This window comes from Camellia sinensis, chromosome 7, assembly GCF_055761805.1.
Source record: "Camellia sinensis isolate YWXY chromosome 7, ASM5576180v1, whole genome shotgun sequence".
Taxonomy (NCBI): domain Eukaryota; kingdom Viridiplantae; phylum Streptophyta; class Magnoliopsida; order Ericales; family Theaceae; genus Camellia; species Camellia sinensis.
The window spans coordinates 154,417,125-154,430,371 of NC_138967.1; the positions used below are offsets into that span (position 1 = coordinate 154,417,125).

The 13,247-nt window shown below is 35.1% G+C and overlaps 2 protein-coding genes across 8 annotated transcripts in view; one reads left to right on the top strand and one right to left on the bottom strand.

Moving 5' to 3' along the window:
• Positions 1 to 3,366, top strand: part of LOC114305917 (alpha,alpha-trehalose-phosphate synthase [UDP-forming] 1) — a 69,363-nt gene extending 65,997 nt beyond the window's left edge. For all 7 annotated transcript variants that reach the window (XM_028251052.2, XM_028251058.2, XM_028251056.2 and 4 more), the window contains exon 18: positions 2,664 to 3,366. In XM_028251052.2, coding sequence (XP_028106853.1) covers positions 2,664 to 3,071 — 408 coding nt within the window. In that variant the 3' untranslated portion in view covers positions 3,072 to 3,366. The remainder of the gene's footprint in view (positions 1 to 2,663) is intronic.
• Positions 3,367 to 7,887: 4,521 nt separating this feature from the next.
• Positions 7,888 to 10,090, bottom strand: LOC114305895 (protein FAR-RED IMPAIRED RESPONSE 1-like). Its single transcript, XM_082881269.1, has 4 exons — positions 9,280 to 10,090; positions 9,096 to 9,195; positions 8,665 to 8,938; positions 7,888 to 8,217 (listed from the first exon to the last, which is right to left on the bottom strand). The coding sequence occupies exons 1-4, from the start codon at positions 10,088 to 10,090 to the stop codon at positions 7,888 to 7,890; spliced, it is 1,515 nt and encodes a 504-aa protein (XP_082737395.1).
• Between the last annotated feature and the right edge of the window lie 3,157 nt (positions 10,091 to 13,247).

Consider the following 13,247-nt stretch of genomic DNA (forward strand, 5'->3'; position numbering starts at 1 on the left):
TCAATATAAATCAATCAATAATACAATTCTCTATTTCTCTTTATACATTAAATTTCTACACCGTTTGTGATGGTATAGAGTATAGACATGTGAATCATGGATCAATGAATGCACCTATAAGGAGTGATTTGATCCAAATAGGGAGTGGTCTAAGAAGTACGGACACTTCTAAGAGGCGACATGTCCGTGTCAGACACCGACACTCCTCAAACACGTGTTCGATACTCTTTTTTGTGTCCCTCATTAAAATTAAAATTATTAATTTCAGACATGTGTCCGACACTCATTTTACATGTCCGTCACTTCTTATCCATGTCTTATCATTAAAAATATAAACATGAGACCAATGCTGACATTTGCTAATGTATGATTTTCAAAGTTTGAGAAATTGACATAAATATTTTATATTCTTAAAAACAATGTATAATTCTTAAGAATAACGTAATGTATAATTCGTTTAAAAAAATGTGTAATATATGGCTTAGGAGGATGAGGGAAATGTTACAATTATATATATTTTCTATAGTTTGTCTAATTTTTAACTACTGTGGTCCAATTCAATAGTCCAAAAATTCATGTAAGAGAATTAGATACAAGATTTACTTTGTATAAAGTAATTATTTAATTTTGTATATATTATGCACATATATAACTATATAATATAATTTATTCTTAGATAATATTATATCAACATTTAATTTTGTGTCTGTGCCTTGTCTGTGTCCTACTTTTTTAGAATTTTTTTTGTTGACGTGTCTGCATCCCTTGTCTATGTCTGTTTCATAGGGAGTGGTGAAAGAAATATAGAAGACGACCAAGAAGAATACGGGAGTTGATAAGAAAAGAAATGATTAACTTAAAATTTACTCTAAACAAGGACTATAGATATGGGCCTGGGATTTCAAATTTTCATAGCTGAAATCTACCAATCGAAACATAGACTAAATGTTTTGGATGGTTACTTTTCTCTATTCCACTAACTCGAGAACAGGAAGCTACAAAAACAATAAAAATAAAGATCAACTAGAACATCCTTGACCTAGTGAAGATTACAAATGATGGCAAAGAATATAACTTGGCATCTAATAAGATCCATTCTACCATGTCTAGTGAAGTTTGAAACTACCAAACTACCCTTGACTCCCAAAACTTACTGAGGCATAAATATAATCCAGCAGCATACTAGTTGAAATTAAAACAAATTAATTATACAATGTTCATAATAATGCCCCATACGGAATTTCAGATATCTCCCTTTTATGCTCTGCATCGCCTCCCTTTGTTTCTATGATGCTATTGCATAATCCAGAAGTAACCCCATCTTCTCTATTTCTCATGCTGTCTGGCAAGCCCAACATCCTCACTCAGATATGTGCTGATTAAGAACTCCTGATTAAGAACTCCAATCAACATTGAAAAAAGGAAACAAATAGTGTTCCAAAGTGTTTTTTTTTTTTTTTTTTTTGGGGGGGGGGGGGGGGGGGGGGGGGGGAGCTCCATGGTGTTCCTAGGTTGAAGATGTTGAAGAGCTTGTGATATGCATTGATGGGCACTATTCCTAACAGCTTAAGTTTTTGGGACCAGTAGTGATCTAACATGATTTCGGAGTTCAATTTAGGAGAATCTTTGGTTCAGGTCTCTCCATTTGCATTTTGTTTCTCATGTCTCTAATGTTGTGTTTGGATTATAGATTTGGAAAGAATTTGGAAAGGGAAAAGGAACATGTGATTGAAATGTGAATGAAATATAAGCTAAATTTTTTTCTTCATTTCACTTTCATTTTCTAAATTGCTATCCAAACCCATGATCCAAACAAAGCATAAATGAACCAGATGGGAAACTTGTTTGTTTATCCAATTCTATATTGTTGGACTTAGGTAAAGACTAAGAATTACGAACACGTGATACGACACAAATATAACACGGACACGCCAACATGACAATTTTTAAAAAATACATGACATAACACGTGGGGGATATGCACATAATATATAATTTTAATATATTTATTATGTGTCATTTATATGAATAAATCTAAGATAATAAAAAAAAATATAACATAACACTAATTTCTAAAAATTGACATTGTTTTTCTTTTATCATTATATTCTAAGTTATTTCGTTCAAACTTATAATTAGTTTCGTGTGTAATGGATACGTGTGTTTAAGTAATGAACATGTGTGTTTTCCAAGTCTTCAAATAGTGTTAGAGTCTAAATTCTATTTAAAAAAAATAGGACACTTTTGGATGAACGTCGAACAAGTGTCGGGAAAGTGTCCAACACGGACACGACACCGATACGCCACTTTTTTAGAAGTGCCCATGCTTCTTAGGGTAAAGCTTTACAGTAACAGAATTGGAGTTTGAAATATAGAGTTAGTTTTTACTTTCTAAGAAAAATGAAAAGTGGAGGTGGACCTCATTTTCTTCCTCAATTTATATTTTTTATTTTTTTATGATAATTATAATTATATTCAAAAAAACACCAAGGGGGTGCACAATCCTTGTACAGCAAAAGATCTCTATCCTACTAAAAAACCGGGCATTGCTAAGAGTAGCAAGAAGCAACTCAATAAACTGCATCTGAAGGATTGGTTGTGTTCTAAGATAGTTGATTATAATGTTAAATCGTTTGTCCTTACAATTTTTATCTTTGCTTCAGGATGAGGATGTCTACACATTTTTTGAGCCAGAGCTTCCCTCCGACACGATAGGCATTCCAAGAACCAAGATAACTGATACACTAAAGCTATCTGGGGAGAGAAGGCCACCTTTGAAGCTTCCAGCTAGCAAAAGTGGCTCTAAATCATCATCTCAGAATAAAACTCAACGACCCCTGCCAAACTCAGACAAGAAAACCAACAACCATGTATGTGGGAGTGGACGTCGACCATCTCCAGAAAAGATGTCGTGGAACGTGCTCGACCTCAAGGGAGAGAATTACTTCTCTTGCTCTGTGGGCCGGACTCGTACCAATGCTCGCTATCTTCTTCACTCATCAGGTGATGTTGTCGCTTTTATGAAGGAACTGGCTGGGCTATCTGTCTCAAGCCCAACATTGTCGCTTTGAGACATGTCATGGTCTCTTTGTTTGTAAATTGTCATATGCAACTAATTCACAATTCAGGAAATGTGGTTTGGATTTGAAGGGCATGGTGGCCCTTAGGAGTTGTAACACAACCTTAACAAAGGCATTTTAATTAGATTTTAGCATATGGGAAGAGCACATAACCTGGGTATATGATCAAAAGCTCAGTTTTTTGTTTTTTTTGTTTTTGTTTTTTGAACGAATGATCAAAAGCTCTGTTATGCAATATAGGAATAACAGTTTAAAAATACCAAATGCTAAATGCGATCTATCAAAAGTTTACTTCTTTTTTCCATTTTTTTTTTCTCTTTTTTTCTTTATATTACTTTTTTGAGTAATTACACTTACCTCGGTTGAGTTTTAGGGAAACATAGTTAGTGGTACACTTTTAACATATTTACATGGAAATTAATGTAGATGGTGGATGAATAAAGATAAATATATATATGTTATTTAAAAATAGATGATAATATTGTTTTTCATTTATACGGCTTAATAAATTATTGATGAAAAAAATATTTAAATGTTATATGAATTAAAATATTGAGGTATAATTTCATTTTACCCCTAAATTATCACTCAAAATCAATTCAACTTTTATTTCTTAAATAAAGTCACTTATATTTTGGATCAATTTCACTTCTGTCAGTTTAAAATTTTATTTTTTCATCAATTTTATTTAATGGAAATAGACAAGATAGTTTAAATTAAAAATAAATTAAAAAAAATCTAAATTTAAATTGACAAAATTATAAATTTATTTTGAATAAGTATTATTTATTTATTTTTGTAATTTTCCTAATTTTTTAAAAACAAAGATCTCAATGCACAAAATAGACGTGCTTGCCAATGGGAGTTGGTTCAGCGGTAAAGTGTTGGTCCAAAAACTGTTTTGACTCGGGTTTAACACTCTGTAGCCCTTCAGACAACGCCTTTGCACTTCGTCTAAAGCGTGGTCTTAGCCCGGGATTGGGGGCTGACGTAGGGGGCTTTTATATACACACACCTAATCCCCTCTTTGCACATCCTTCTCACTACACACATGAAAAAATTAATTCTTAATTAGTTTCCTCAGTACACACACGGTGAGTTCCAAATGTACCCTCATACACACACACACACGTGGGCGCGCGCATACACACACCCGACCCCAAATACACACACCTATTGAATCTGAAGCACATCTTCAACCTTGAAGCATTCCATCACATACAAGCTGAAGCACCTATTCAAACTGAAGCACATCTTCAATCGTGTGCAAATACATTGAAGCATTCCATCTCATTACCGTGTGCAACCCAGGTGTGCAAGTACATTGAAGCATTTCATCCACGAAGCTACATCCCATTGAAGCATTCCATCAGATTTTCAATCCTCATTAGGTGAGTTTACTTTTGAATCATCATTCCTATTCAATCCTCATTTTCATCTGTAATGTAGAGTTTTTCACTTGGGATGTAGAGTTTTTGATTTGGAACCGTCGTTCGGAACTGGTTAACCGAAATATAACAATGTGTTCGGACGTAGGAATCCGAAAATAATCAATAATTTCATTAGTAGATTTTCGAAAATGTTACATTGTTTCGATAGTCAACTTTCGAAAAAATTAAATTTGGACAATACTCAACCTCTGAAATTATGTTTTTGTTTCGGATTTCAACTTCCGAACAGAATATGTATTTTCGGTTGTGAACTTCCGAACAGGTTTTTTTTTTTTCTCCCCTTCTTAATTAAAACACTTAATTATAACACTTAATTAAAACATTTATTATAATTTAAAACACTTATTATAATTTACACACACTTATTATAATTTTACACACACTCTCATTAATTTTACACACACTCTCTTTATTTACACACACACTCATTATACACACTTATTATTTTTTGCAGATAATATGGATTCTGAATATCAACAACGTGTCCCATCTACTGCTTCAAATAGACGACGTCGTGAATTGGATGTAGACCATGAACAGGGACGAGGGCGTAGGCGAGGACGAGGTCAAGGTCGTGGTCGTGGTCGAGGTCGAGGTCGTGATCCAGTTTCGGTAGAATATGATATTCCCAGTGCCAGTCAAAGTCGGAGCCGAAGCCAAAGACGAGTTAAAGGTTATGATATGCCTGATATTGCTGTGAAGGATACCTCCTTACCTGATTCTCCTCCTGTCCAGGAAGAGTACATTACTCATGCTTTTCCAGGTGGACCGACTGATCTATCAATATTGCGGAGTTTCAATAGTCATGTGGCTGTAGCTATTTGGCACGGGGAGGTAAACATTCTTCAGTAAAAGTGAAATTCATTTGTATATGAGTTTTTTTTTTTTTTTTTTTGTGTGTTATATGGGAGTTTGTAATGACATATCATTTGTGTTGTAGGAACGAGGGCCCCTAAAGTGTCATAATCACTCTTCCAAGATCCTTGCATGGCCATGGTGGTTAGTAAAGAACAACACCAGATTCAAAGCCATTATTGAGTAGTCTGGACTGTCACAGTTAGCTCGTTGCACTTATCGGTTCGTCAACAAGCTTCTAATCTCCAGTTTTGTTGAGAGATGGCAACCTGCGACGAACACATTTCACATGACAGTTGGTGAGATGACCTTGACCCTGGATGATGTTGGCACTATTCTTAGCCTTCCCATTGTTGGCAAATCAGTCAGCATACCAAATGTGACAGATCATCATGGAGTTACATTACTCATTTATGGCTTGGGGATTACTGAACGTGCAGCACATGAAGAGGTTTCTTCTGCTGGTGGCAATTCAGTCAGGCTTGAATGGTTGCAAAGTCAGTTTGCTGGTGTCACAGATTCAGACCCCGAGGAGGCTAGACAGTGCGCTGCTAGAGCTTATTTGTTGTTTCTGTTGGGATGTACACTCTTCAGTGACAAGAGTGGCGGCAGGGTTCCCGTTGTTTACCTTGGCTTATTGATGGATTTGGAATCCATACATACTTACGCCTAGGGTGCTGCTGCATTAGCATTTTTATACAGACAGTTGGGGTATGCTAGCCGGTTTGGGGTTAAGCAGATGGATGGTTATATGACTCTTTTGGAGGCGTGGATTTATGAGCACTTCCGAGCATTCCGACCTTATCAGAACATGGGCTACAATGAAGACATGCCACACGTGTACCATTGGGCATCTAGGAGAGAGGCGAGTTCCTCCATTGAGCATTTGAAATCTTTTCGAACCGAGCTTAACAGTTTGGTAGCTACTGATGCAAGTTTACTCATCCTACAATAATTTTAACACTTCCATTTATCTTACCCTTTATGTACTTTAATTCAAAAACACTTTACGTTTACAGGTTATTTGGGATCCATACTACAGCTGCAGAGACCGGCATCCATGTAACCCGGTTACGTTCTACCATGGATGCTTAAAGTGCTTAGACGTTGTCGAACTCTATCATCCAGATAAAGTTTTGAGGCAGTTTGGCAGGGTTCAAACCATCCCAAATGCACCGCTAGCTCCCAGTCGTGGTGCGCGAGGCAACATATCTGTACGATATACAGTCATGTACAGATACTTGGATAGGATCTGGGAGGCTTGGGATAACCACGTGTTATCTGAGCAACGGAGGAGCACACCAGTTCGTCAGCCTTGGCAATGTGTACCGAGTTACATGGATTGGTATAAGAATATCACGCACCTATATGTCGAGCACACTGATGAACCGCGTGTCCATGACCATCAGGATTTCAGCGAACAGGCGGATGTAATCTATTATCCTCTCTTATGCATACATATGTAACTTACTTTTTTTTTCTGATATAATGTGATATTCTTTTCAAATGCAGCGTATTGCACATGCACTGCAGATTTCACATCCTATTATTGACGCTGGTTGTTAGGAGGGGATTCGACATCCTTATCGACTTTACCAGGCTATCGAGAGTATGACGGGTGTCCTTGAAGGTCAGCACATTGACGAAGCTGGACCTAGTTCTGATGGAGGTCGCTTTCCATCTTCGACATTGACATACAGTCGTAGGCCTAGGCGTAGGCATACAGCTGATTCGTGACATGTTATTTTGTTACATGTTATTTTGTTAGTTGATGAATTTTTTTTGGTATTTTTTGTAAGATGACATTGTTGTAATGGTAACAATGGTTAATATTTTCTTATTACAATGGAATGGCAACCATGGCATTGTAATGACATTGTAATGACATTTTATTATTAGAATGGAATGGTAACAATGGTCGTTGATTTTGTAAATGATATTTTCTTATTCTGATGGAATGGTAACAATGGTCGACAACATTCAATCCACATTGCAAAACATAACACATCAACATCAAAAACACATCCATTAATTTCTTCCATATTTCTAACATTGTCAAATGCATATATGTGTCATGCGACATCAACAACATCAAAAGTCTCTCGAGTAGCTACATTATCATGAATAATGTCCTTGAAATGTTGAATGCGACGCACATATGCATCATCCCAGTCGACAGTGCAAGGGTGACGGTATTTTCTCCAATTAGTGGCAATAGGAGGAACTGGATGGCCTGGCTGCAACAAAACCTGCACCAAATATCAATTGACTTAGTGGTCATACCTCATAACTTCTTGTACATGCACAAACCCAATTGATAAGTTTCTGTTATACCTGGACGAAATGATTTCCGTTGACAAACCCAATGGCAATCTCACGTTTATCAAGTTGAGGTACTGGCACTGTTCTAAGAGGTAAAAAGGTGAGACATTGCTGTAAAGACAAGTAGTATAACACAAGATTGTAGCACAATGCAACAAGATGCCCCATGTCTGGCATAGTCATCCAATTGAGTATCCAGGACTGTCTTCAAAGTATGACAATATGCTTGTCAATTCTTCAAACCTTTCATAGGACCCATAAAGTGTAATGTATTCCTCTTTGTGCGTGTGCAGCTCACCCAATAGATCACGCCTAACCTGAGCCCAATCATTTTCTGTATGACCAATTGAAGCAGCTATAGCCCTAAAACCACAATTCTCATCTGTAGCTACATCCTTCACAAACTTAATGTATGGTTTCAACCCAGCAGGGAGAGCATCAACATATGCACCAGGTTTCACTGTTCTAGTAATGTATGCCTTCCCTTTCGGATTCACCTTCTCCTTTCCCTTAACAAGTCACTTCTTCTTGGTTTGCAGAGTAGAAGCTAATGTAGTGATTTGAGTGTCCCTAGGTGAGAAGGAATCATGTCCAGATTGCACTAACTCAAATGCACACGGGTCACGACGGGTAGAAACATTGATCTTCTTATGATCCCGAGGACGTGTTTTGGGCTTCACCTCCGGCTCAACAAGAAAAGTGCTTCCCGGATATATAATCTCTTTCAACTACTTCAAAAGCTCCAACCGCATAGTTCTGTCACTTTCATTAAACTTGTTTACAAACAACTCTACTTCTGCATGACAAGTCACCTCCGTTTCCTCTTCTTTCTTGCATATGGAGATATGAAGTTGCCTCCACTGTGAGTGTATGGTCGCAAGTGGTATAGGACGATCTTATCTGATGTAGTCAGCAATCTCATGGGGGCAAGGTAAACCATGAGTGTGGTGAAGGACGCATCCACAAGCTTCAACATTAATACCAATAGAATTGGCTCTCTTACTCTCTACAAGCAAATACTTCAATGCAGAGATAGACACATTACCCCGTAACTCCCTGAATTGAGAAGGTTTAAATTGATGTTGCACAACAGATAGACTTTTCTCAAATGAATCCTTGATATCAGTGTGTTGCAACTCAAGCAGACTGTGTATTTTCTCAAATGATGCCTGAAATGAGACTTGACATGAACCCAATTGTCTTTTAAGTTTTGCATGTGCACTCTCAGCCCTGTTCAATTCAATGTAAGTCAAGTTAAAATCAAGTGCATGGCACTTATTAATAACATATTGAAGAAAAGTAATTTTATCGGTTCGTTGTAACATTGCCACAATGCATACACGTGTTTGTCCATGCCGTCACAAATTTGTCCTTGTAAGGAACTAACCAAGTATCCATGACGTATTTGACTGCATCAGGATAACTACTGAATTCCTTAAGTAATGATTTAAGACGCTCATCGTATTGAATTTCAGAAGATGAATACACTACAGAGTTCCACTCATGGTTGAACTTCTCTCATTTCTGTTGTGTCTCAAATATTTTCTTACATTTGGTCAACACATTCTTACTGATATGCCAACGACATAATAAATGTCTGGCACTTGGGAATATCTTCAGTATGGCATTCATCAAGGCTAGCTCTCTGTCAGTAACAATAACTGTTGGCACAACAAACCCATCCATGACATCACGCAGTGTAGCTAACACCCACGCATAGTTATCGACCCTCTCATACTGTAAGTATGTGAAAGCTACAGAGAATGTCATTTCAGTTGATGTCACTCCCATAATTTCAAGAAGAGGAAGCCGATATCTGTTGGTTTTATATGTGCAATCCATAATTAATATACGTGGGAAAGACCGAAATAAGTCCAAACTGGTAGGATGTGCCCAAAACAAGTCTGTTACAGCCATCGTGGACTCTTCAGACCGATGGCGCTCAATGTAATTATACTTGGTCAATTCACCCAATAAGTGTTGCATCTGTGATCTTCCAGCTCTCTGTACCACCCTGTTTCGATGGCGTACATTGTAAATGGTTTTAAGTGTGCTTACATTGAGGGCATCTCGCTGTTTCAAGGTTACTAGGATTTCTTTTGGCCGAACCATGCTCTTTGACATATCTATTAATAATATTTTCTCATCCTTTGATAGCCTCCTCGCATATGAATGTCCCTCGAGGTGCTCTGCAGGTGGATGATTATGCAATCCGCATACTACGGTCAATGTCCATTTATCATGTGTGGTAAACCTGTGAGCCCTCATATCAAAAGGACAACCACACTTCTTCGTACCGGTTATTCTTGATGTATTGTTGCCAGCATGTTTTAACTTCTTTGTTGCTCTATATTGGTCACTCCTCTCACAAGCAAGATACATCCTGGGTCTTTTTTTCCCTCCACCATAGTCTGATGTTTTGATTACAATGACCAAACCATTTCTCTTTCCAACTTCACGTACCCAGTTGAGCAATTCATCCTTACTTTTGAATACCTACAAAGTTAAATAAATATTATCAAACATTTACATTTGGTGAGTAATTCAAAACATAATCGTTATAATTTCGTAGAGTGAACCTGTTCAGTTGTGAATTGAGTGGTGTAATCTAACACAAAATCCGCGCAAACCTGACTTCTTTGAGTTGACACATATTCCTGCATGTTTTGTATAACATTACAAATTTTTAATGGCATTATAAAGATTAATTTGCAATTTGAAATTGTAAATTTGGTATGCAGTTTGCAAATTTGGAATATAAAATGGGGAAAAAAAAATTTACTTCATTCTGAAGTAGTTGTTCGAATTTATTTTCAAATTTCGGAATGTTGTAAAAGTTAACTTTGTTCGGACAACAACTTCCGAATTTAAATACCTTGTTCAGACAACAACTTCCGAAATTTATTACTTTGTTCGAACAACAACTTCCGAAAATAAATAATTATTTCGGTAGTAGATTTCCGAACCAAATAACACAATTCGGCCCTGGTTATCCGAACGACGCTGGGAAAAAAAAAATAAACTCACATTTCCTTCGCTTTGTTTCACATGAACACTTATTTGCTGATTTTCAGAAGGCAAATCCTCCATAACAATCATGTTTTCCCTACGAATGACGAAGGTTGATGAATGAGTGCATTGAAAAGCTGTAGTGCATGTGCAATACGGAAATGTCAAAGCCCTTTGGTTTCACTTCTAGCTCAATGAACTTGGAAGAAGCTATGAATGACTCTGCTTTCACTTCTAGCTCAATGAAGCTACAAACACGATGCAACAAATGTGAACTCTAGAGGGAGGTGTGCATTGAGATGTTTTGAATTAACAATGGTGTCTAAAATAGTAATTTCACTTAGGGATACAATTGCAATAAAATTAAATATCATTAAGTGTGTGCAAAGAGGGTATTTGGTGTGTGTAGATAGAAGCTCCCGCTGACGTAGCCTAGCTACCCCCTTGTTCTTGTAATAAAAATAAGGTAAATTACATTGACACCCCTTGAAGGTTTATATTTATTACAGTTTCCCTCCTCACCTTTTGGAAATTACATCCTCCTCCCTAAGGTTTAAAGTTTCATTACAGATTGCTCCCTCCAACAATTTAATTTTTTTAAATACCAATTTTGCCCTCACTGGGCAAATTACATTGACACCTTTCACATTTTAGAAATTACAATCCCCTCCTCAAGGTTTAAAGTAGCATTACTAATTGCCCCATCAGTTAGTATTAGTTGGAAAAAAAAAAAATTCATTGGACAAAAATTAATTGAAAAAAAAAATTAATTGAAAAAAAAAATTTGTTAGTCAAATTTTTTAATTTTTGTTTAAAAACCAACGTAAACTCATTTTTTGAATTTACGTTTTTTTTCTCAAATTTAGAAACTGAGACAACCATTTATAAACCAAAAAAATTATCAAATAAGTTTTTATGATAGTTTTTAAAATTTTTGTAAATATAAATTAAAACTGAAAATGAAATAGTTATCAAACAGGCCTCAGATGGTAAAAATGTCGTAAAATTAACAAATAATTAAATAAGTTACCAACATAAGAAATGACTTATCAAAAGATTCTTATGCTATGTATGGTTTGATTTTAAAAAAAAAATTTAAAAATTTAAAAATAATTTGGTTAAGAAATAAAAAATAAAAAATAATTATCATTTTTATATAATTTTTATTTTTCGAATGTAATAAATATAAACCTCAAGGAATTTCAGTGTAATTTTTATCTTATGTTGGTTTTTAAACAGAAATTTAAAAATTTGACTAACAAATTTTTTTTCAAATTTTTTTTTTCCAACTAATACTAATCAAAGGGGCAATTGGTATTCAAACATTGGGGAGGGGATTGTAATTTTTAAAATATGAGGGGTGTCAATGTAATTTACCCAGTGAGGGCAAAATTGGTATTTAAAAAAATTAAATTGCTGGAGGGAGCAATCTGTAATGAAACTTTAAATCTCAGGAAAAAGAATGTAATTTCTAAAAGGTGAGGGAATGAACTGTAATAAACATAAATCTCAGAAGGTGTCAATGTAATTCATCCTAAAAAAAATAAAATAAAATAAAATAAAATAAAAAATAGAACGTGCATAACATGTGCTCCCTTCTAGAATGTTGTCGTGTGAAGACATTAGTTCAATAAATCCTCACCCACCGAATTTCACGAGGACCAAATCCCCCAAATCCTAGGTAGAACACACCTCACTCCACATCACCAAACCCTATCAACCTTAAGTTTCGATAATTATAAATAAACCCCTATAAAATTAAAAAATTACAAAAAAAAATATTAAGAAAAATTATATGTGTTTAATTACAACACTTAGAGCTAAAATAAAAAATATTTTAGATTATATTTTTGAATTAGAAAATGAGCTAAATTGACTAAATTCTCAGTTACTATTGCGTCCGGATAATTTATAATAAATTATAGCTAGAAAATTGTTAGCACTAAAAATAAAATATCCTTGAAAAATAGAAGTGTAGATTACCAACGAAAGTTTTTGCAAGAATTACTATTAACTTAAATCTGAAAATCCACAATTGAAATTGGTATCAGATCCCGATTTCTTGGCCTTGTCAATAACATTTGCATGAGTATTAAATATAGTGAAAAGTAGAATATGATAACTTAAATAATAATACTTCTTTACAAATAATAATAGAACAAAATAATACCTTAATTAGGCTATTAAAAGAAATTAGTGAAAATCTTAGAAATAATCAATTAGAAACAATAAACGAAGTTAGACATTTGCTACTAGATCCAGAAAAATAAGTAGCTATTTTTGAAAAAAAACAAAAAAACTAATATCTATATCCTTATCCGTATAAGAGATATAATCCAGAAAAACCATTCGAATTAGTTTCACCTAAAAATGAAAAAAATAATGGAGTTAAGTAAATACAATCTAAAACAGCAAGAAGAAATGGCTAAAAAAGAAAACGATAGTGAAATAAAATATAAAATAATATTAGAAATAGTTGAACAATTAGATAGAGCGGATGAAGAAATAATAGGAGAAATAAATAATAATA